Below are 26,258 nucleotides of genomic sequence, written 5' to 3'. Positions count from 1 at the left end.
AGTGAAGTGTAAGTCTTTCTGAATGAGGAAATATAAAATAGAAATTAAAATTTTTCATTCTGAAATTCAAAGCTGTTTCAATTTACAACGAACCAGGGAAATATCAAATGAGGCTGCCATGTTGCAATTCTGTCTAGTTCTCACAGAGGCACTTCTACTAAACCCAACAGCGTCTATGTTTTGAGGGAATCACAGAATTGCTGAAGGACTTCTTGAAACCATATAGTCTAATCTCCCTATGCAAACAGGGTCAGCTAGAGTAGTTTTTCTAGAACTGGGTCAAGCTAGGTTTTGAATATGAAGGAGAGCCTTCCTGAAATTATCCATACGCCATGCTTTGTCAATGAGCATCTTCAGAAACCCAGAAACTTTAGGACACAGAAACTCAAAAAAGTTGACACAAATTCCTCCATTTTGATTTGTTAGCAAACATTAAAAAGCAAGAAAGGGAGCACTAACATGCAAAATGATCCTTTTACTCTTTTACTTGTTTCTTCATTATCATGTTGCCTAAGAGCAGCTAGATAGCATACGTGTTTCTGTGTGAGGGTTATCTGCTTTACTGTTGAACCCTGCAAGCTTTGCTATAAATTTAGTTTCAAGGATTCTTCTCATAAAGGTCTATCAGGCTAAGACCCTGAGTCTTTGCATTCATTTTATTAATAGGACATATTACTTACAGGACACACATTTTCTGCTGTCTCCTCTCCCTCTTATTTACTGCTTTTTGCTTCTCTGCATAGCCATTTACCTGTTCAGTAAATGCTTTTACAAAAGAGGGTATACAAAAAGACCTGTACACCATCCCAGAAAGCATCTTTTGAAACAAGCATCAAGTTTTACAAATCAAATGTAGCTTTTCTTTGAATAGAATTCAGGACTTGAAGACACAACTTCCTTAAGCACACGCATCTGCCAGTCAGCCTCACCATTTTACTTTTGACGAGCTCTTCAATTGCACTGACTAGTTCTGCAGCACTGGGTGTCTCGGAGCTGGTCGGCCGCACCAATAATCGAGAAGATGTCTGCGCAATGACACAAAGGAAGGAATCCCAGAGTTAGCCTTGTACTTGCTCAAGGTTCAGGAGACTTTCTTAACTTGTTAGACAAAGGTACCCAACAATAAGTGTCAGAGTAATATTACACTAAGATCATCCCTTCCAACTTAGGCATCTGGAATTGGAAATTTTGAGTAACCCCCACAGAAGCTAAACACTGGTATAAATTTCTGTTCCTACATGCATTAGAAGTCAAGAAAACATCCTTCATCTTGCTGATTATGATAATACCTGACAAATAGCTATAAAAAAAAATAGCTACAAAAATCACCTGAGCTGACCCTATAGACAGCAAACAGTTTGTTTATGTCTTTTATTGCTGGTTAAACAAAACAACAACTGCAGAACAGAAACAGGAATCAAAAAGACTTGAAATAAAGATGGAAGAATCATTAAACTAAGAAAAAAATACACCAATAACTTAGGGTCATTTACTTTTCTAAAGGAGCTGGGGCATATTGCCCAGATTCAGAGGGGAAATTGAGCTCACCATTCCTTGTGCCATCCATTTTCCCCAATGGTATGTGTAGAGCACAGAAGATCTCTGGACTCATATGCTACAAAATGCCAGTTTATAGATACAACTGAAGGTAAAGGGTGTTCACAGAAAGGACTCTGGGAGAGGGCTATTAAATTCAGCTGCAGTAATCTGCAAACAGAGTTGTTTGCATATTACATTTATCATTAAATAATTGGAAAGTGGAAACAGGGTGTAATATGAACCTTAGTTCATATTACAAACAGTACAGTGAACATCATGTAGCACAGGGTAAGCTGTCCTGGAAATGCTTCCAACAAACTGGACAAAGAAATGGCACATATAATGACTTAACACAAGAGGTTCTTCTCAAATCAAGCATGGGTGTAACAAGGCTCCCCATAAGTCGATACAAAAATAAGAATAGACAGGTTTTAGGTAGTTTGCCTTGTATTCACCTTATCCAGAAAGGAAGAAAGGAAAACAGGGGTTGGGTAAGCAAAGGAAATACAGACAACTTTAAATGGAAAGATATGGGAACTGAGCCAAAGCAGAGACAGAACGCAAGTCAACATAATGCTGCATCAGAGTTTACAAAAAGAGAAAACAAAAAGCAAAAATAATTAGTTGCATATTAACATAAATGATCTTGAAACTTTAACACTGCTTATCCAAAAATTAAATGCAAATGACTTGTAAACTGCCATCAAATGCAAATCCATGAAGTGTGCAATGATTTTGTTGAATGGAAGAGTGCATACTGTGCAGATGAGCTCTTAGTGGAGTAAATGGTTGTGTTATTTAGCAATATTAAGACAAATCAGCATGGCCTAGCACATGATGTTTGCATGCACACCAAAAACTGAGCAATCCCACAGCTTGCATGTCTTTTAGGCAATTGATTCTCCTGACGTCTGACTGTTGACCAGGTTTTCCAAAGCTGTGCTTGTATGTGGGTTTTCACTTTGGATATGGAGCTCAGTTTTGCCTTAGAAAACACTGGCAGTGTTGGAATCAGACTCTGATCAAGGTCCCTTCTCTATGTTATTGCTCTATAGGAGTATATGGAGTGCGACTGTTGGTAAAGCCTTCAGAACTGGTTGGTTTCCAGTTCACATGGTTATATCACATATCATCTGAAAAAGAAGGAGCTGCACAGATGAAGTCTGCTTGCTGACCTTCTTGATGATGTACCCTGGGAGCAGAATTCACCCCTTGCCCAGAAAACAAGGGAAGGTGGAGGGAGTAACTGAGCACACACAGGTATGAGATGCTACTGGAGCCCACAGCAGGCTGGGTATGGAGGGAGAAACCCAGCAAGCAAGGGGTTTCCAGCACAGTATAGGCCAGGAGCCATGGAGAGGATGAAATGCTTGCAGTGAGGCACAGATGAAGGCCAAACCTCTGAAGTCACAGAAAGGAGGAGACATTCCTTGGGATCCACAGGAGCTGAGCAACCCAAGAAACCACAGAGCATGGCAGGAATGTGAAGGACTCCACCCAGCAGGCAGACGATTGGGAATTTGTTTGCAAGCCTTTTATTAACCAGTAACTCCATCAATAGAGCCAACTGACTTCTGCTGGGTAAAACTTCGCTATGGCTTCTCACTTCTGCATTCCAGTGAAGCATTTGCTTTAAGTACTGGAAACTGGTGGTATGTCTTGGTGTGTGAATGTCAGAGGCACACACAACCTCCCAGGCTGCCATATGAGGGGGGGCTTTGCTGCCTCCCATCATGCAGTAGGACAGATACTGCATAAAAACAATGCACCACAGAAGAAACACTATTTACATATTTTGAAAAATTATGGTATAATATTAACTTTACCAAATTTTAACTTCTTCAAAGTCTTCTCTAGAATGCAGTTTAGGCTATTTTAAAAACTGTCCCAACATGTTTTTACTGCAGTGGGTGTATGTTAACCTCTTAAGAAGTGAAAGTAAAATTTACTGGGGATTGAAAGCTACTCAAAGCCTCTTAACTCTACTGTGGTAAGGATCTGACTTGGCACCAGAAATACAAAAATGAGTGGACACTAACTTAGAAGCATATTCCTTCACATAATTGTTCCTGCTGTGTGAAGAGAACTATATAAGCAAAATACATTTTTCTCTGGAGAACTTTTTATCAGACTTGCATTTTTTAATTTTTTCTTTTTAGTATTACTGAAGGGACATGCAAATATGGCAGCTTATCAGCAGGAACTTTAACATATTTTCACCACCATTATTTTTATTCTATCTCTAAGCCTCAAACTGAGATTATTCTCTAGCAATAAAATATTCTCTCAGATCTAAAGACTGGCCTGTTTTCGCTTGTTTTGTTTCAGGACTATTTCCCAATATATTAATTTCCCAACTCATATACTACACTTTTTCATTTCAGAAAACTTGCAGGGATTAAATACACATAGAGCATGGGAGCCACCCATTTTGATCCTAAAAATGATAGCTTCAGGGGTGAGCGAGATCCCCACTGAAAGGCAGTGTTTTTAAAAGGAAGAAAAACCAGAAATAAATAAGATCAAAGTTATCAATAACATCTGCATCACTGAGAACATCACTGAGTTACCAGACACAAAATTCACTAACAATATTCATTGCTATAGATTACAAAGATAAAAAATTTTAAGCATCAAAATAGGAAGAAAACAGTAATGGGCATATTTGTTGCACAAGTCTGGACTGTTTTCATTCTAAAACCCAGTACTTCCATTCCAGGCTTGACACTTATCCCCTCAATGTTTGATCCAGGTTGAAAATCGAAATAAACCCTCTCAATGTATGAAAATTTTAGAAAAATATGCAAAAGTAAGATCTCCTTCATGCAGTTACTACCTCTATCCAGAATTTCATTAGTGATGCAAAATTTTTACCCTTAATTTTAACGTGCCTTTGTTTGTAAAAAACAGCCAATTACCACCCTCATTTGGACATTAACTACTTAGTATACTTTTTTCTTAGGCACCCCCCAAAAAAAGAAGGAAAAAGCCCCAAGAAATAAAAAAAAAATACCTTAAGAGTCGATGTGGACAGCTCCTTCTGCTAAGGCATGTACACAGAATTTTTTTTTCCCCTGAACTGAGGCTATTCAGAATAGTAGGGCTTGGTGAACAGCCTATGATCTAATGAGGCTATATATAACTGTTAATTTCTCCAGATAAACTTTATTCGCACATAGCATTTTAACCTCAGTACCCAAAGGTATGATTATAAAACAATTACATTCTAATCAATGATTATGGCATCAGTCAAACAGATGTAAATAAGCCTGCAAACACACAAAGCAGCCCATTTCCACATTTGAAGTGCGAGTAGAAAAATTTCAGCACTTGTGCTTTTAAAATAGAAATGCATTTAATTCACATTCTTTCCACAGGAAACCTTTTTAATGCTGTCTAAAGTGGCACAGTGATTACTTTTGTCTACCATAAAGCTGTATTATGTCCATTACAGACACTTCTGGAAACAGAAGGAAGATTTGTGCAAACAGAGGTTATCTCAACGTGTGAAGCCTTCCCCACTTCATCCTCCTACCTTGTCATCCTGCGAGTCAGGCTGGAGAAGACTGTGTTGCTGAATTGCCATTGGAGGAGGAAGCGGTACAGCATCTGCTCCCTCTTCGCCTTCCTCCTCTCCGCAGCTCTGCATGCCTGAAGAAGATGACTTGGAAAGAGTGCCACTGCTCAGCCCCTCATTCCGACCTCTCTGTAAATAAAATCAAGACATTCAAGCACAGCTACCTCCTCAATAGCATGAAGCTTGCTATCACAAGCTTGACTTAAAGCAAGTCTGTTCTGTAGATTCACCTCTCTCCTAACAAATCAAGATGAACCTATAAACCCAGTGCAACTCCTCAACAGAGGGGGAAAAATCAGATGCCAAAGATAGTTTTCAGTGTTTGGTAAAAGCAGATGGATTCAGATACTGAGAACAAGACATTTAGCCTAAAATTACTACAGGTAAGTGTTACCAAAGTCATGCTTGCTTTCCATGTTCAGTTCTGTAAAGAGCCACATTCCTTTAACTTACAAACTCAAGAACTTTGCATCTCAAGTACCAACCCTCATAGCAAGACTTAAAAAGGATATAAAAAATCCCTATTACAACATGAAGTATTTTTTCAATTATCCTTTCTGTCCCCTCCTCCTTAAAGCAGTGAGAGCAGACTGCTCATATAATTTTTACAGTTGTGTTGAAAGACAGTCCTTCCAATTATACAAGGAACTATGATTTCAATTATTCAAAGTTTAATATAAGTGATCTTGCAGGATAATTTAACTATCTTTAAAGGAAGACATCATAGATGGCTATTGGTTTTTCCTGACTTTAAGGCACTGGCTTTAGGTTATCCCTCACGGAACTGCAGAATAACAGATACTTCCAAAACAGTGCTACAACTGCACCACCAAGGGTCTCTTTCTACATTCAAGGACAGAGGCCAGTATTCCTTCCCAAACCATTCTCCCAATTCACTGTGCTGTCAAGTCTCTAGTCTTTTCTTTCCCTACATTTACTGTATAACTTCACTGATGTTCCAAAAGCAAGTTTTGTTCTTGCAGCAAAATGTCGGGAACAAGAAATAAAATGTACTAAATAATTAACTGGCATCTGAGACCACGTTTGTGTACGATAACTACCAAAATCATAGTCAGATTCAAGCCTGGTAAAGGGAGGAATTGTATACTATGCAAGTGGCTATGCCTTTGGGATCATAAGATGCCATTCATTTCAGATTGAACCATAGGTTTTTTAACAGAAGAGAATCCAGCTTTGTTTGCACCTAACCAGAGGCAGGCTTTGCTCAAACATGACTTTCAGGCTTAGAACGATGGGCACATGTTTATGGGAGGAAGGGAAACCTTTAGTAGATGTCCTTGGTGGCAAAACCTGGAATAGTTCACAATTTCTTTCCCTCCAACGAAAACTGCCATGTTTATTATTTGACTGATGGTAACTACCTTTTGATTTGAAGGGCCAGTAATAATTCTGTGCTCTAACTCTTGCTCAAGAGTAATTTTACATATACTTTATATACTTTAAAATAAACTTTAGGCAGTTAAGCAGCTCTTCTTGTATTTTCCCTGATCCATCAACAAGGAAAGAAAAGGAAATAGAAAATGACCTGATTATTCCCAGAACATGAAGCACCTTTACTCACAAAGCTGCTTTCCCCAGTGGGGTAGGAAAGCAAAGCCAAATAACAACTTTTTTACTCTCTCATTTCTCTCTTTCAACTAGAGATCTTTCTCCACAGAGCTTTACTAACACTGTCTGTGCAGAAAGGCACAAGCTGTGCCCGGCACAGTACTTACGCAAAATACAGCAGTCATCAAGAATAAGCACAGGGCACATGCCACTTTGATCAAGTGCTGGACGGTCACCTGAGGACACAACCTCCACCTGACCATTTAGTTCTTTGAAAAACATAAAAACAAGTCTCGGGACGCTGGCCTGAACACTTACCTCTTCAACAGTTTCATCTTGTGGGGTGGCTGCACTATCATCAGAGTCCTTCTGAGAGCCTGCATCGGCACTTTTACGAACCTCTCTACTCTTCTTATGTTTGTGGGCCAGTTTTTTCACGTGACCATCTGCCTTTCCACTGCTAAGACGCCTCACGGGACTGGTAAGCCATTTTCTCAAAGTGTTGCCAGGGCGCTTGGGACCTGGGGAGCTCTGTGCACCGATCATGTGGGGCTGAAGTGATGTTACCGAAGCAGGAGGACTAGCATCGTTGCTGGAGACTGAAAGGGAGTCTAGAAAAAGAACAAAGGGAATATTTTAAAGCTGAAACACTGGTGAGAAACAAGGCAAATGACATATGTAGTAATGGATATCAGATTGGAGTTACCGACTAATCAAACAGATTATTTTGAAGTAGTCTGGCCTTTAACAACACCATAACTATCAGTGTTCATGCTGCATGTGGCCACCCACACATACACATCATTTATATGCTTACTACAGCCAAGCTTCATAAAGTTGCTCCTGCCTCAATTATAATTCATACTTACCACTGATGATACTTATCTGATCATGGATTATGCTTTCCATATGTCATCTAACTTTATGGAAGGATATGCTTGTTTTATCTTTTAATGTATACTGCTTTGAGCACGGACATGAAGAGTAAAAATAATTGCCTCAGTGAGATAAGTAATTTATTTTTCAAACAGCAAATTTTATTACAAATGCTCCAATTACTTTCATTATTTATTTATTTCCTGTACCCTTGAGAAAGGAGGAAGAAGAATCCAGAAAACAGCTAAATGTCTGTCTTATGCTTAAATCTTCTCAAGAATTTTGGCTACTATTTTGTTTGTTTTATAAAAAGGCACAGAACATCAATGTTTGAAAGACCATTTGCTCAAACATCAGGATCAGCAGTATTTCTCAGCATGACAATGCCTGAAGTTCTGTTGTCAAACAAAGGATACACTTTTTTCAAGCCTTAGTTATACCTGCATGAGGTCAATATTACTTTCCCACCAAGGCTCCTGTCACTTGAACTGGACCTTATGTTTATGATAAAACACCCACTTGTTAACTATTGTGAGATTACCTTTCTTTTTTCCTCCCATGCAGCACAATGCTTCTTCCCCCAGCAACTTGCCTTTCCTAAAAACAGTTTTGGGTTTTTTTTGACACATTCTCATGAGACTTCTCCTATGAATATTATTTACCACTAGGGTATTAACAAGACTCTCCCAGGTTGTCAAGAATGTTTTCTTTTCCCCTGTGTGTGCACATTTGTAGATAGATAGTTTATATAAGGATGACATAAATAATGTTTTGTTGAATGTTTCTACTGCTGGCAATTAAATGCAGTGCTTGTGTTCCTTCTTGAAGCTTGACACAGATGTTCAGGTCACCTCTTCTGGCAGCTTTTCTGTAAGAGGCATATTGCCAGTCCGACCAGAGGTAGTTTGAATTTTGTGGAATAAAATAGTCACACTGATTTAGCAATACACTTCATTGTAAACACCCAAATGCCTTGAATCTACACATAAGCATGTGAGAGCATGTTCTGTTTCCTTAGTGTATTAAGTACAAATTACAGCTTTGAACTAAGATGAGGAAAGAGACATAAAATGGGAATAGAGTAAGTTTTTATTTTTCCTTCACTGTTCAAGCTGTTCCAAAAAGGGCATCCTTTCCTTGGAACTAAAATTGTGACCTATCAGGCTGTTGTTCAAAATTTTTCTCTATTCTAATAAAACACAAAAGGCCATATTAATGTGACCATTAAGATACATCAACTCTGATATCAGGAGCTCCTGTAACTTACACTGCATGAACACATACATAATTGCTGTTAACCACCACTCCCATCATGTTCACATAAAACACAAGGTAAACAAACTTTATAAAGCATATTTTCAATCCAACAAGCTAGTTACTAACACTTTTTAAGCAAGTCACTCAGAATCAGGATTCATCTACAGAATTATCTTCTAGCCACAGCTGTAGCTGTGCTGCACATGGGTAGGCTGACTCCCTATGCCATTAACCTGGTTTTAAGTCTTTAAGTAATGGGTACTACCAAAAAGCAGATGCAGAGTTACATTAGTTGGCTATGTCTCTAAATCTTGGGATAGCAGTGCTACAGAATTACCACATAATTTTCTTGTTGAAGCAGGAAACATAAGGAAGAAATTAATTATCTGTAACAATGGTTTTCAACTTGCAATCTGAGTATCCCTCAGGGCCCCTGGATTACTGCTTAAGGGTCCTCAGCACATATGTAAGAAAAGCAAGCCTACTAGCAATCAGCATCCACATCACAACAGATTTTTTACTTTATTTGAAACAAAAAAAAGTGGTCTGCTTATTAAAAAAATTCCAAACAAAATTCACAACCATCTGCAAGCTCTCCACAGGAATCTAAACAATCTCATATTAAACCTATGTAACAAGTCAGTTTGACTGCTCTTTCACAAAACCCAACTGTACCTTTATTGTATCATTCACCTTTTAATTTTTATCACATGCTTTGTTTCAGAAATCATAGCAAACAGCAGGTGATGGGTATTTCAATAAAAAACATTCTGCCACTATGTTAGTGGAACACAGAAAACAGTGCTGGTGTTCTTGCAAGTAAGTTTCTTAAAGCACAAACTAAATGCTTTGTTTTCAAGACTCCCAAGCTTGAAGATGTTATAATCACTCTGCCAAGTTTTATTTCATTTGTATATATTTTCCCTTCCAATAATGGTTCATACAAGTTTCTTCCATACAAATAAAACAGAGCACATTCACTTGTTTATGAAAAAAAAAAGCTATTAAGCCTTTGCAGAAGTTCACCATGTACTGTTTTGTATTTTTCTATCTGTTGCATTTCTTTCCTTAACAATTATTCTTTTCTAAGAAAAAGGCAGTGTGGTGGTGTAGTAACTGATTGCGTAAGATTTACTTTTACAAAAACACGCCTGTCCCTAGGCATGTAACGTGCCTGGAGTTAATAAGCCCATTTTCTTTTTAATAAACCTGTGCTCCACCTCAAATTCTCACCCATCCTTTTGACAATCAACACTTAACTACTGAATTTCTTGTAAAACCAAGCAGTACGACGCAAAGCTCCTGAAACTGTGGGAGATGAGTATTTTTGTCTGACTGCACTTTCATGGTACCACTCCTACTCTTAACCCAAGTCAGCCAAGAGTTTGTGGGCAGGAGGAGGGAAGAGAGCAGGAAGAAATATGTACACTCCGCTCAAGTGGAGAGGATCTAAGAGACAAAACAACGTTAGCCAGACATGTTTCGCAGCACATACTTTAGCCATATCCTCCCACACGGCATTAGTTTTCATTTGGCATGCAGCATGTAACTGCTTCTCATCTTCTCTTCTGCATGATTTAATATGAAGTACGTACTGAAGTATTATTAGGGCTTCAGGGAATCATATAAGTGGACAAAGTGTAAGCAGCACACTAGAATGATAGTACTGTTCCACTTTGCTCTTTAAGGCATGAAAGCACTGGGAGAGAAGGAAAAGCTTAAAATGAATATAAATACTGCACTGCCATAAAAACAATCACCTTAAATATCAAATTTTATTTAAAAAGGAGTTAAAAAAAAGAGGTTTAACATTACCAGTGTTAGTCTGAACAGAATACCAACCCACTAGCCTCTTCAGAGATCCAACCTGATTTTTCCCCGCCCCCTAAAATTTGCAGAAAACATCCCTACAGACTCATAGGTCATAATACTCACTACGTTATATTCCATGCCAGTATTTTCCCAGTGAGAACCTTTGCTGTCCATTTTCCCATCCCATCCCAGCTGCCAGGAGTCCAGATTCTCCAATTCTTACTCTGATCGGCTTCCTCAGGAGACCAGTCACAATACCACAGCACAGTCATGAAAAAATCTAGGTGCTCAAATTAATATATTTATGTAGAGGCATTGCCAGATCCAAGCATTAGGGAATATGAATATCCAATACAGGCATTTCCTAGAGCACAAAAAGACCTTTCAACTTCACTATGAGAACAGCTACATGGGTGTGCCTTATTTCCCCCTGCCACATCACTATATATTACTTCTATCCATATAACTAGGGATACAGATGTGGTTTGACTGATTATCATGCTTGGGATTGTTTACACTACATTGGCTTTGTTTCCTTTATGACTACATAGCAAATTGTTTTTCTAGGGTTGCTCAAGAATATTTTATCACTGAAACAAGCTAAGAGGGAAAAGGAGTATTCAAAATTAAACCAAGAACAACATCAACTTTTAAAACCAAACCAGATGGAATAAATTTGGGGAATGCTAACTCCAACTGCGTTTCAAGTACAGTAAACTTTCTAGTGAGTGTCAGATTCCCTTTTAGAAAAAACATAAATGCAACAGATGGACATATTGGAGAGAAAAAACCCAACACACATATAACGATGACACACAGCAACACCAACCAAAAAGAAACCACTAAATGTAATAACATCACTATTTGCTCAAGTAGAGACGGCTTTGTAATTCAATAAAGTATTTTTAAAAAACTAATGGATAGGCTTTGTTTTATAATTCATAGTCAAAATAAGAAAGAAGGTATTTAACTGCCATTTCTCTCAAAGTAAAAATCACATATGTTGCTCTGGTGGTGAGGTCAGAGAGTTCACTGAGAGTCCAGAAATATATTTTTGAAGATAAAGAAAGAAGTCAGACAGCATGGGTTCTGACCCCCTCAAACCAGAAGATAAAGTTACCTCCAACGAACAGGCAAATTTTTGAAAGTAGAAGGGAAATGGGAATTCTCATTCTAGTCCCAGCTTTCTTAACACTAGAAACATGCACATCTGTGATTAATAAACTGTTTTTTTTTTCCTGAAAAATAAATCAGCCATGTTAAGCTAGTTGATGACTTGAAAGACTCTGCTTCATATTAACTATTTCCATATTGCTGTTTTTAGAGTTTTAGTATTTACAAGGAGAGCAAAGGGCTACAAAAACCTGACTCCTTTTACCTAGGGAATCAAACTGACCCTATTTGATGCCTGCTCTCCACCTCTAAACCCCAAATGCTCCAAAACCAAAAGTAACATTTCAATGTCTCTGGACTATGAAACAGGGATGGGGTAAGGTGTGAAAAATGAAGCAAAACAAACCTAGTAACTGTGAGTGCCATGTCACACTGCCATTGCAGACCTGCCATCCACCATGGACTTTAAGGACCAAAAAGCTCAGAAAAACCATCAGCAGTTAACTAGCTGGTCAGTAAGATCTGCTGCTGGTACATTAGGAATATTTGGGGACAAGAGCTGCTTGTTGGTTCAAATCACAGAGAGCACAATCTACACTGATGCACTTGAAAGTTTAATACGCAAACTGCAAACAGCTAGAGTTCAGTAATCTCCCAAGCCCTCATCCACCTACAAACAAACGTGCTCCAATCTGAGCCAAGACAGCATACTATCAGAGGAAGCAAAAACAGTTTACAAGCATCTAATGACAAAAGACATAAAACTCTGTCTGTGTACACGGTCATCATTTGTTATTAGATGAGATGGGGAAAGCTTGAAAAAAGAGTGTGAAGTTTATTTTATTTGTGGACACACACCTGCACAGTTTCTGCCTGAGAACTGCTTTTGAAGTAGGAGGCTGTCAATCTGCCATGTACAAGAACATTCAGATACTTTTGTAAGTGTTAGGAATTTTATTTCTCTTCTGCTGGGTATCTTCTTTAGACTACCCTCGCTGTGTATTTTTTTGTAAAACAATACTAGAATATACATCAAAAGGCATTAGATGTGTTTCAACTTTAAGAAGCCACCATAAAAGTGATTACCATTTAAAGACAATGCAGCTTGAGCATTATCAGGCTTGCAATTGGGGAATTTCCACCATGCTTTTTGGGAAGCATGAATTTCACTTATGATATACAGATAGTGCAATAAATTTTATTGCTAGTTTCTTAAAAAAAAAATAAAAATCACAAAATGTAGAAAGCTAGTACTCAATACATAAAAGAAAATCCTTCAATCATATTTGCATTTGGAGTGCAACAAACACACTGTTCATCTCTGGTCAGCAAATCTTTCTTGCCTTTTATTTCAAGTTACACACTACGCTGAAATACAACTGTTAACATTTTCAGTGTGTCAATAGACAAAGACTTCAACTCCTTCGTATACCTTCCCTGACTGATGAGGTATTTGTATTAATTTTTACTGATAGAGACACTAGTCCAGAGCATTTGTATTTAAATGTATTCAGTAATTAAGTCTTCCTAGTTATCAAAAGCTGACTGTGTTAGTATCTGATAGACTGGAATACTAAGCTAGATACTCTTCGGCTTCTCTTCATGGGATATTAAGCTGCCCCACAAGCATGTCTGCAATTAAACACACCAAACACCACCCCCCTCACTCCTCCCCAGGACAGATACTGTCATCTTAACTTCCAAAGGTCTTTCTGAACTTGAGAAAAGTCATCCAATAGACATATTTGCAACAGCACCAGAGAAATGAATTAAGAAAATCTCTGATTGAGGGTAGAAAGAATATACTGTCCATTTGAACTGGAAAATTAGTGGCATATGTCTGAAGGGTTTAATACACTTATGTTATTACTAGTTTTACATTTAAACTTTTAAATAATTTCACATGCATTATAGCTTGCACAGAGAGCTGTAAACACATCAACCACTATCTAGGAGCTAAACACCAACAAAATATAGATGGGAAAAAATTCCTACTCTTACAGCTGCCAGTTTTGCATCCACACTTTTTTTTTTTTTTTTTTTTTAAATCAGGAAGAAGGCATGATATGCCAGAGAAAAACTTTTCCAGGTTAAAGAAGAAGTTCTGTTTGTGCTCCCTGGGATTCAGACCACGGAGACACAAAACTCCAAATTTAAATCTTGTATGTTACTACAAGCACAAGGCAGCGCCACAAAAAGGGAGAGTGGACTTTGTGGGGCATTTAATTCTTTGCAATAAGCTGTTATTTTTCCTATTTCTGGAGAGAAACATATTTTGTGTAACAAGTACGAAGTATTAAAAGTTGCTCACACCGCTGAAGTTTAGTTTCACGGTTCGTGAAAACCATAAGCTTTTAATAGATTAAATCTCAGCTTTCCTGTATGCAGCTCATATTTTAACAGGCAATGTCTTGATCTCAGCTTCACCCTTTTGACTACCTGTTTGCTCAGATTTAAACACAGCTACATCCATGTGCCTGGCAGGACATGCCAAAGACAGATTTATGTAATTTTTCGTTGTTTCTCAGTTAAATTCTCACTTTATGTCAGTGCACTGAGCCATCCTCTCTTACCTCTCTACAGATCAAAGCAAGTGCTCCAATCATTTTAATATGATTATCTCACCCTGGAAGCGGGGGTGTATTTCTAGTAACCACTAACTGTGCAGAGGCTTGCATGGTTTTACATAAGAGCTAATGAACAGAAGTCCATGTTCCAATTTTCAGGCAAAATTTTCTCCTCTTCATGTACAATCTCTAGTGAGTTTCTCTGAGACAACTCTGGCCATCGGTTAATTACTTATGTCTTGCACTTCACCTGTGCCTCCTGATAGATAACATTAGTTTACATCCATGTAGGAGCACATATTATTTTCTTTGCAGGCCTAGAGTAGGTAACATTTTCACTGACAGATTTGTTACATATAATACTAACAGTTAACTCTCTCATAAGGGCTGATAGATATCATATAATTAAGAACATTAAGGTGACACCCTTTCATTAAATAGTTGTGCAAGTTCTTCAGGGCAAACAGAGAAAGAAATAAAGAGAAATACTACTTTTCTATATTAGAAAACAAGTTTTCCTGCAGCACCAATGTAACGTCCCCGTTTCCCTTTAAATACAGTAGTTTTTAAGATCAATTTCTCACTGAGATCTTTCACAAAAGTCTCAACTACATCACCCATTTTCAAAGCGTGGGTGTTCTGGCGCTTTACTACAGAGTCATGTATATTTTAAAAAGTCTTTATATGCTATTTTTGCTAGATATCTAGCATCAGCAATATCTAGCTACTTTAGGATGACTGAAATAGAAGCTCAGATGAAGGTATGGCCCATTCACTCCTCCCTCCAGAAGGAGGGATGCAACAGAAACGGTGAATGCCAGGACTGACTGTGTTCCAGGCCCAGGGCCATTGCCTCCACATTTGGTTGAGCTGTCGAAGGCTGTACACAGCCCTTGCCTCTAGCCTGCTACCCACTACTGCTGCTGCTTGTTAGTTTAAGATCTCAGCAGAAGAAGCTGGTTGAGGGCATAACACAACTCCTGAAGCAGCAGGAGCTGGCAGCATTAGCTTCCTTCCAACCACTCCAAGTTACAGTGCTCCCCGCCTTTAACAAAACCAAGCAGCTAGCTGGTAGGGAGAGACGAAGTCTGAGCCAAAGAAGGAAAAGAGAGAAGGCAGAAGCTTTGAGCCTGGGCCTCGTAAGCAGTGCTGGCATTTGAGACACCAGAATTTTGCTGCCTGTTGACAAGCTATTTGTCTCATGCGTGCTGTGCACAACCTACTTTTGAAGAGCCATGCTGCGTGATGTTAGCAGCAAAGATGCAGCTCTGCTCTTAGTGGAGAGCTGTATGTCATACTACAAATGGGAACCACTACTGACAAGATTTGTGATAAGCAGTTTCAGATTTTAACTGAGGCAACTGCACAATTAATTTCTGCTCATCTGTTACTGAGCTGCGGGGTTTTATCATCTGTTACTTTAATTTTTGCTGCAAAACAATTTTTCCCCTGGAAATTGATAAAAATAAACTCCAGTCGTAGAAATGCAGCTCTGAAGCAGTGCAGCAGTTTATCTGAGAGGCTGTGTGCATCAGTCCAGAAGAAGAAGATTATGAACAGATAAGAAACAAAACCATCCATATCAATATAGATAACAGAACAACCAACCAACAGGGAGGAAAAAAAAAAAAAAAAAAAAAAAAGCAGGCATTCAGCAAGTCCTCAGCTCTACTGAAAGCAGAGAAAGCTGCGGTGGAAGGGAGGGAGAGAAAAAAGTCTGCAGAAATTGCACTAGGAAGAATCACAACCTCAGACGTTATTTAAAACAAGACATGCCATGCTTCTCTGCGCAAAAGCTCAGCAATGCAGATCATCCCAATGGAAGGAATTTATCCTATGCAGATTTTAAAACATCCTCCACTACTCCAACAAAAAGGCTGCATATTAACTAAGATATTGCAAGTAAGTTTGAGCAAGTAACTTTCCTTTTCTCAAAAGGAAGTAGAGAACGCACTGTTCTGCTGGCACACTTTTGAAATTGAGAATATACATATAGATAGGGAGGAAATTATCTTCCATCACCTTATGTAAGTGATAAAAACAGTTATGAAGACAAAAACCAATCACACAGAAAATCTTCATGTAATGTTGAGACAACATTATTACTTTTTTCTTTTACCCAGAGGTTTGAAAAAATTTGAACAAGTATAATCTCTGCCATGTATTTACAACTGAGTGGCCTCTAGGAGAGGATGAAAGTAGATGTATTTTATTCTCTCTTTTCCAAATGCCTTAAAAAATTCCAACACATGAAAATATGTCTGAAAATTCTCTAGTAAAACTGAGAGAATGTATGATGGGTCAATAAACATTTTGAAACACCAAGGGTAGATACTCCTAATAATTGCTACGCATATCTTCAAGTATATTGGTGAAGTTCATAAATATAAAGAGACAGTCCACAGTGCTAATATTGAGTTACAGGAACAAATGATACAAAAGAAATAATGACTATCAAATTTTTTTTGTTTAAAAACTCTAAGTTATTAGACCACTTGTATTAAAAAAATACTTGTTTCCTCTTTACCTACTGCCGTTACATGTTAACCTAAATACACGTAGTAATCCAACAGCAATTTTAACAGTCTTTTTTTCTTTCCCCCCATCCTCTTGATTCAAAGCAGAAGAGCTCATTAGAACAACTGGTGATTGTTTGGAGCCACAGCTTTAGCAACAGCTGTACAAACACATCAATCTCAACACAGGAACTCTGCCTTAAGCTTAATAGTAATATATAGTTTAGCTCTGGGTCTCTAACAGTAACTTCGGTCATTTTCTCTTTCTAAATGTTCTAGTGTTGTAGCCCTCAAAAAATAAATTAAGTAATTAAAGGAATTGAGAGGGAAGATGGACTGGCTAAAACAGTAGCAAAAATAGGTCCTCCAAAATTCATATAACAGAAAAAAGATGTTTCCTCATTATCCAATTAATTGATATTAGTGATAGTGATAGCAACTAATTGTACTAACATTGCTTTGTGTTGTAAAACGCTGACCTTTTCAGTGCACATGCTACTTGGAGGATTAATGAGTGGAGTCAGGCCCTTGCAGCCATGCCATTGCTTTCAGCCTCCACACCACATAACTAGATGACTGTAGGTGATGACAGACAACTTCCTTCGAGTTCAATCCCACCTCAATAACTACATTATCAACAGCAGACTTAGATGACAGTAATTAGAAACTGAATTGCTTTAAAACTTTTTGTCTTCAGATGGAAATGTAACCTGAGCAATGCAAGGAGAGCACACATGATTTTAATAAAGGTCAGTCGCACTGGAAATGTACTTTTTTTTTTAAACAGACTCACAGTCATGATTGACTATCAGATAGCTATTGAATGTCATAATGCTAAACTGCTGCAGAGATGCCTTTTCAGGATGAAGTATTTTAAGGGATTAGGAAAGGGGAAGATACTCCTCCACAAACTCATCAATCTTGAATAAAAATTGAGTTAAAAGGGGAAGATAACTCCTCGATATAGATGTATTTTAAAACAAGCAAACTATAAAATAACAGAAGACATGACATTTTATCTCAATGTGCAATTAAAATACACTGAATACTAAAACCAGAATCCATCATTGCCAAGTTCATTAACTTGATTACAGTCTCTTCAGGAACAGCATATGGACTACTGAATTTTCTTTGGCATGATCAGCCAACATCACAGACACACAAAAAAGATACATTTTGCCATGCAACTTTTCTGTTGTTTTTATTTCCTTCAATTATTCCCAATAAAGGCTCATGAGGAAGATGATGTCATTAACTGCCTTGTGCACCTAGTCATCTAAAATGATTCCTTGAATCATCCATCAAATATTATCTAAGGGGCCACAGGAGAAGGATTTGATAGGATCATGGGAGAGCGGTCCAAAATTGGTTTGGAAGTAGGAATCAAAAGGAAACAAAATGGGAAAGAAAAAGAGCAAACTTGTTTTGAAAGGCAATAAAATAGTATTCCTTTTATTTGCTTTAATTAGACAAGAAGTGGGGGGAGAGGAGGAAATCTATATCAATACTGTCTACACAGTAATTACTGGTACAGTAAACTGCTTTTTAAAAGTTGTAGACACAACTGTAAGCCTGAATTTAGGGGCAAAATAAGTTATCTGAAGGAAACAAGGAATTTAATTAGTTTCTATTCCTTTTTCTATTGAAAAAAACATTTCATCAAGTCCTCAGCATTTCATACAATGCTTCTGGACAGCTCATCTCTATGAAGCTCTTCTTAGGGCAAACTACTCTATGTAGTTGATATGCTGGGTGGTGGGGTTTTTTTTAACCACTCATTCAAAGAAGACTGATTGGAGATGTCCAATCCCATGTTCAAATGCAAGGCAACAAAAAAAGAGAGGTGGTTTCATAAACATGTTTTGCTATTCTCTGTGAGGAAAACCAGCCTTTACGGGGAAGGATTGTTAACATTACTGATGTCATCTTTTCAAAGCAGGATGGAATATACTTATACCTAAATTCTGTTCTTCTCATTACCTCCACTAAAGGAGAGTCAGCACAGATCCAGATGAGCAAATTCAATGGACTGTTACAGCTGCTTGTAGCCATGTTCAAAGGCAGATTATGAACACACTGTTCATTACTAGCCTTGCAACGAGCACCTAGAGAAAACTTTCATTATGTAAGATGATAGCTCATTCTTATGTTGCTGCCTCACTTTAGTAATTAGTTTAAAATAGAGTTGTAACATAGCAAGAGGGAAATGAAGTTGAAATACGAGTTGATGCAGTTCTGCTTTGCTCAGTTTAAGGCCATCCATTCAACAGAGACTTTTGACCATGATACAAAACTGTATACATCATATGTTTATTTACAGGTATTCCCCCTGAGAGATGTGACAAGGAGGTAAAGAGGCAGCCACATTTTTCCTGGTATGAAATCAAACTCCACCCTTCTTTCCAAAGTTGTATCAATATTCCTTCTGCTCTCTCTCTCTCTGGGAAGCCTTCTTGGTATTGACTACTCATTTTACCATTATCTTTTTGAAGCTAAATCTAAAAGTTCTTCGCTGCTTAAAATTTTGAATGTGTTTCATTAGTGATACACAGGAATAGAGTCATCTTACCAAAAGAAAAAAAAATGCCTACATATAAAAATTTTTTTCTTACTACAGAAATGGAGTTACAAGTCCTTATTACACAAAATTTGCATTAATAAACCTAACTACATTTCCTGAGAAGAACATACATTTTCCTTTTACGTTGTTCAAACAAATCATCAAAACTAGGACCCAAGTAGTTGGTTTAAGAAGGAGCTAGGGCTAGCAGACCCATTTTAAATTACTCTGTTTTCATGCAGTACTTATACAAGGTCAGTGTGAAGTACTGCAGTTGAGGGAGCAGACTTCCAAGGATCAGAGGCAGAAGGTTGCCTGGGGCTAACTCTATACATACATCTGATCTGCACTGCTGCTCAGTCTTGGCTTATTTCACAAAGAAGGTAACCTGCCTCAGAGCTATGTGAATGAAAACATGGCATTTTCAAGGGACTGAAAAGATATATCTGAATTATAGAAAACAGAAATCAGGAGTAGTCCAGATGAAAACATAGGTAACTGAGGATCTTACCAGCTTACTCAAAGCAAAAAAACCCTGAGCCTCAAATCTTCAGGTTCACGAGTAGGGATGGCAGTTATGCAAGGACATCATGCAAGTATCTCTCTTGCATAAGGTCTTACACCTGAAAACTTCTATTTTTGGAAGGTGGGTGGGAGGGAAGGGCATAGCATTTTCTACTGGATCAACTCCTTGGTCTGGCTGCCTGCATGATTGCTAGTGTTGATGCATGAGAAGCATCTGGATCACACGTGCAAATAAGATGGCAGTACCTGATGCATAGTTCAGTTTTTACTAACCATGAAACAGCACCTTCAGCTAACTCTCTTGCAAGTCCTGCAGCCTAAGGATTGGAAAAAGTCAAGTTGCAAGAACAGTGAGGAAGGACATAGGGATTGGTAAAGTAGTACCTTTGCATATGTAACTATATAGCTGATACATAAACTCAGTTTCAGGAGGATTTTTTTGTTGCATGCTCTTCCTGGAGATGGAAAAGCGCACACAGCACATACTTAACAGCTTCCATCTGTATTCTAAAAGAATAGACTTTCAAAGTGTAGAGGTGGATCTACGCCAAGAATTACACCAACCCATTAGTAATACTGGACTCTCCCACTGCATCCTCTGAGACCAGTCCTCAGAGACCTCTTATCCTCTCTTGGACACCATTTGCTAACAATTACTCTATAGTAAAAGCATCCTGTTTTATGGATGAATTATTTCTGAGGCTTGATGTACCATAAAATGTTATGAAATAGAAAAAATAAAGATAGTTTGATTCATATAAATTATTTTAAGCAGTCCATTTCACATCTAATAAATGTATTTCTTCAAAGCCAAATGAGAACTCTCTCCACTCCTACAACCACCTTTCCACCTCCAAAACCCAGCCCCCAGATGATTAATAACTTCAGGATAAATTTTGGTTGTGTAGATTTATTCCCTGGATTTTATCCATGAGATTTGCCTCTCAAATTTCTCAAGTGGAATACAGACTCACATGATCCACTTAGGGACTGAAACACATACATCCTATTGTTTCTTCTAGCTCATAAGGTAACTGAAAAAAGATGTTATTATTTCCAATATTCAGTTCCAGACAAACTGCTCAACACTCTCCAGCCAGATAACCATAAACAACTTGTGTATTTATCCACATTTGTCTCAAATGCAGAGCATTTGTAATTTACAGGAATGGGTGGAATTACCATGAGAATTGGTTTCCTCCTATCATCACTGCTGCTTTCTCCAACTGATGTCAGATAAAGGCAAAAATACAATACTTACTACTTTCAGTAGTTTCTTGACAATTCATTCCTCAAAGACCTAGGTTTTTTTCTCCCTAAATCTGAATGTACTTTTCCTCCTTCAGACTTCATGAATAAGTGGGGAAAAAAAAAATCATTTAATTAAACAGTAGATAATTATTAATTGCACATGTAATTTAACATCTTAATGAAGAATAAACCACTTTTTAAATTCCTTAAAAATTCTTTAAGCAAAGTCAAGGCCTCGGTTAAAGTTTTCTATCAATAAAATCATGCACTAGAGTACATTCTAAATATTCAGCTTAAATCCCAAATTGCCAGTTTTCAGTTTGCAGTGGCCAGAAATACTACAGATACAATTCTTAATCCTTCCCGTTCAAGAGATGGCATAGCTACAGTTATACTGGGGCACGCAAGCAAGCTTTGTCCCCTATTATGAAAGGCTATTGAGCCTCCTTACAACATGGGCTGTACACACGGACATCTGTTTTTAAGACACAAAGAGAACAATGAACAATGTTTGTGAAAGCATGTATGCTTGCCAAACAAGACTTCATACACATCTATGATCTTAATTTATGGTAATAACAGAAAGCATCTCGTTAATCAGGACTGACTACACCCAGCACTTTATAAAACACGTTTCCTAAAAATTCTTTGGAAGCAAAAGCCAGACAGATCTGAGCCTGGCTAACCACTGCAGCGACAATAGTTCAAAAATGAAGCAAATGAGCTCCAGCAAAGACAGGAGAATGCAAAGCAACAGAAAGGGGAAAAGACTCATGCCATTAAAAGACCTCCAGCTGACTAGGTAGTCACAGCTCTGGGTAAGCACTTGCTGTAAAATATTTTGCTGCAAAGCATTCTGCCTGTTACTATTTGTAATTGACTCCTTTCACTCCCACATCCTTCCAAGATACTCTGTACTTGTTTACTTCTAAAAACTGGAATAATTGTTGTTTTAGGAAGTAATCGTGCAGCACTGGGGCTATGGAGCAGGTTTCTGAGAACACAGGTCTATTGCTGGGATCAGAGATGACAGCCTGCTAACATTAACTCCCTCTGGCTGCTACTCCAATGTCCCGTTATCTTTCAAGGAGCTATTGAGTTACTACCACTGACACGCAACCCTATCTTCAGATGTTCTGTATAAGATTACTTTCCTTTACAACCCCGATTTCATGTTTGTAACCCTTCTACCATCCTCCCTCTCCTCACAGTCCATCCATAATAGCAGTTCAGATACTATCAAATAACAGATTATAGCCTGCTTTTTGCAGCTTATTTTAAGTATATGCACATAGCATACAGCAACAGGTATCTAAGACTTGAATCTAGCTGCAAACAGCTTGCATCTGAAAAGGAAGCATCCTGACAGCTGCATCAGCTCCAGACACTGAAGGTTAGCACTGTTTTGTCCTGCAGACTGTTAGGTATGAGAATCGAACTTGTTCTGCAGCAGCAGTCCAAATGCCAAGGACAAGCATTGTTTCCTGTTAAAATTACAAAGGAGGAAGGGGAGAAGACCCAACAATAACAGAGTTTAATATGAACATCCCTACCCTTACCTCTGTACTCCCCCAGTTGAGACTGAAACAGCACCACTTTCATCCACACTACATTTCAGAATCAATGATGTCTCTAAATAAACTTCACACAGACCAATTTATTTTCCAACGGCCTTTTCTTTTCAAGCTGTATTCCCCAAAACATTACTTCTGAACAATAATTTAACAGAAATGATAGATATTAAAACAATGTATGATTTTTTGGTTTAGCAGCAACATTCTAAGAAAATTTCTGCTAAGCTCTTAAAACAAATTATTACCATTAATAACATTTCACAGAGCAAGAGTTAGCATTTCTCATTTCCACAGTTCAACTAAAAAAACCCCAAATAGAACATGCATTTTACATGCTTTTTCTGAAAGAGCTTACTGTACAGCATCCCACTAGTTTACAGAGCAGATTCATTCCATAACTGCTCCCCTTGCCATACAGGTCCTTTCTGGCATACTCTGCATCTTCTGACTGGGGTCAGAGGGAGGGGAGAGTAGAAGCAGAGAGCGAAGGAGAAAAGAAAGCATCCTACTAAACTATGACTTGAAAACATCCCCAAAACAACCAACCAAGCCTCCTCCCCCAGCCCATTATATATCCCTACTGCACATATTTGTACCTAAATCCAGGATCCAGTATTTACAGCCGCTCGGCTGTCCGTTGCTGCAGCAGGTAGGATTTACTGAATGAAGCGATCCCAGAGTATCAATCTGTTTAATCCTGTTTGGCATGGTGAGGAGTCAGCTGTTCCGATACCCACAGTTTACAAATAACCTACTCGCCCGCACCCCAGGGATGTGTTACAGCTTCTCCTGAAGATGTTCACCCAGATAACATTACAAGCAATGCCATCAGGTTGAAGAAGTCGTTATTATCTTTTCAGTTTGGTTTAGCCCCCTGCCCTGCCGTCAGAGCAGCTCCTCTCTCCTAAGGATGCTCTCCTCTGACTCACTGAGCACAGTTCCAGTCTTTAAATTCACATGTGGGAATAGCCAGATGCAGTAGATTACACTCTACCGTAACTACCCTAATTGAGGCTCAAGATGATCTTAAAAAATGCAGCAAACCAGCTACTTTTCCTCTCAGCCTTCAGAAAAGATGCAGTCTAGCACCTCTACAAAGCATTATAGTAACTGAAATACACAAAATCAACCTTTAACACCTCATTTTATTTTAAAGTGTATAGTTAGTTTTTAATGCTTTAGCTAAAGCCATACATACAAAAAAGAAGGACATTTTGTGGTCAGCTAAACCATGTAGCACTTGCCCTCGAACTTCCATTTTCCTTGATAAAATCTGTACCAAACAACAGCTTCTTCCCATACCTTATTTGTGAAAAATAAAAATAAAAAAACCCTAAAAAAATCCACACCTTTTGATAAATTCATTTAAGATCTCACCTTGGTTTAAATTGCAGTTCAGATCTTTTTACCTCTAAACTCATATTCTGCAAGATAAATTTCTAGCTCATCAAGCTGTCTTCCTGTTCAGTAAACTGCAACTGTATTTTATTTTTTTATCTATGCATTCTTCACCTAGCATGCCACACAAGCATTTGTCCATAAATATTCGTTTATGGTTTGTTTGTTGTTTTTTTGTTTTTTTTTTTTTTTTTTAGCAAAACACTTGTTTGGTTTCTTCCCTCGAACACCTTATCATCTAATTTTAAAGGACATACAAAAAAGCTACATTCACTAGATAAACAGCTAAAGACACTAGATAAACTTGCCAAAGCAAGGATCAAATTTCTGTAAAAACAGAAATGAAATGCTTTCATCATATTGTCATGAAAAGAGTCTTAAAATGAGATTGAACAAACAGTACTGTAAAACACACAAGCATGTAGTGGGAAAGAAGAAAATAGAGCAGTTGAGGGGGTTGCCAATGATAATAGCATAAATCCATGTAACACAAGAATAAATAGGAATTTTATGTGGAGCCGATAGCATATTGGGTCCCAGAGTCAAAGGCTTATCATTAGCGCTTAATACAAGTTGGGTACACACACGTTTTCTTGTTTGCACTATTGAAGAGTTGTGCTCACCCTCCACCTGAGACTAAGGTTTGCTTTTTTCATATTCCTTAAGGAAAGCCACACTGAACTCTGAATTAGTTTCTCCTTTGTATCCTCCTGTACTGAAACCATTAATTCCAATTCCTCAACATTTTTCTTCTGACCCAATACAACTTTCAAATGACACTGAATTCCTAAGGGGGGTGGGGGTAGGCAGGAGAAGAAAAAAAACCCATCTTTCTTCAGGATAAGTGATCTTTATATTTTGCCACCTACAGTGAGACTTCCACTAAGGCTAGTTTATTCTTCATGAAATTGTAGAACATCTGAAAATGATTCTAGTTTCTAGTTGAGTAAGAAAAAAAAATAAATGAAACAATCCCTTTCCTCTACTCCCCAACAGTTCCCACGCACATCGAGCATACTAAAGAACATCCAGTCATCCTTCTTGTAGTTAAACTCTCACATCTTTAACTAATATTTAGAAAAAGCAAAGTTATCAATATTGCTTTGAAATCGTGATTTCTGTATGTAAGACAGCTTCTGACTAAACCAGCAAAATTTATACATAAAACTGTTCTTGGGTTTGGTTTTTTAACTGCATGTAGACTGACCTTATAACACCAATAATATATGCAGGAAGAGATCTAAAATGCTCTGGGAACCACATCATTTGCAGCTTGCCATTTCAAAAAGTCCTTCCATTCCTACTCAAATCAAACACCATTATTTTTAGGTTTTGCTTTGGGCCTTTTTTCTTCTGAAGACAAATCTGACAAGTAAATCAAGGTGATGGGAGAAAGAGAATGGCCACAAGAACCACTACATAAAGCATATTTCACAGGTTATATGGTTAAGAAGCAAGGATCACAGATACACAGCTGTCTTTGATGTATACAATTGTTGTAAAAAGCAGTTGTTCCACAGAAACACTGCAGTGGAGACAGCAAGACTCCACATGAACATGCTACAGAGTGACTGTGGGCATTAAGTAAGAATTTGATTGAAACAACAGCTACAACTTTCTTATGGTCCAAGACAGAAAGATCAAACCCATAACTTCACCTACCAAAGTATAAGCAAGAGGGAGATGACTTCTATATCAAAAAACATTTCATAATTTAAGATGCAGGGACCATTATTTAGTACCACTATAATCTTGGATTAGAATTAAACACACCTCAAGATGTATCATAATTCTCAATTTCCATTTGAGACAGTGGCTTGTATCAATATATGTAACTTTAAGCCCAAACAAGCAGCCTATTAATGCCTTTCTATGGTTTACTTCAGGTTCTACCACAAAGTTCTCTTTGTCCTTCAACTCTGTCAGGTTTTCTGTATTGCAGAGCCCTATCCTGCATTAGCTCTCCCTGTCTGCTAAACAGCTCTCCCTGCAGCTCCTTGCACCAGCAATCTTTTGTAGAAACTCATCCTTGGTAATAACAAACTAGCCAGGTAATCTTAATTCTGTGGGCAAGAATACATCTACATGGAGAACACCTTTAGGCAAAACCACAGCTGGGCACAG

The 26,258-nt window shown here is 38.0% G+C and overlaps 1 protein-coding gene across 1 annotated transcript in view; it reads right to left on the bottom strand.

Moving 5' to 3' along the window:
• Positions 1–26,258, bottom strand: part of TRIO (trio Rho guanine nucleotide exchange factor) — a 253,663-nt gene that overhangs the window by 28,516 nt on the left and 198,889 nt on the right. The window contains exons 35-37 of the mRNA XM_074899531.1: positions 7,004–7,296; positions 5,075–5,245; positions 930–1,025 (exon numbers count right to left, since the gene is read on the bottom strand). Coding sequence (XP_074755632.1) covers positions 930–1,025; positions 5,075–5,245; positions 7,004–7,296 — 560 coding nt within the window. The remainder of the gene's footprint in view (positions 1–929; positions 1,026–5,074; positions 5,246–7,003; positions 7,297–26,258) is intronic.

This window comes from Athene noctua, chromosome 2 (genome assembly GCF_965140245.1).
Source record: "Athene noctua chromosome 2, bAthNoc1.hap1.1, whole genome shotgun sequence".
NCBI lineage: Eukaryota > Metazoa > Chordata > Aves > Strigiformes > Strigidae > Athene > Athene noctua.
This window is presented reverse-complemented; position numbering and strand designations above follow the sequence as displayed.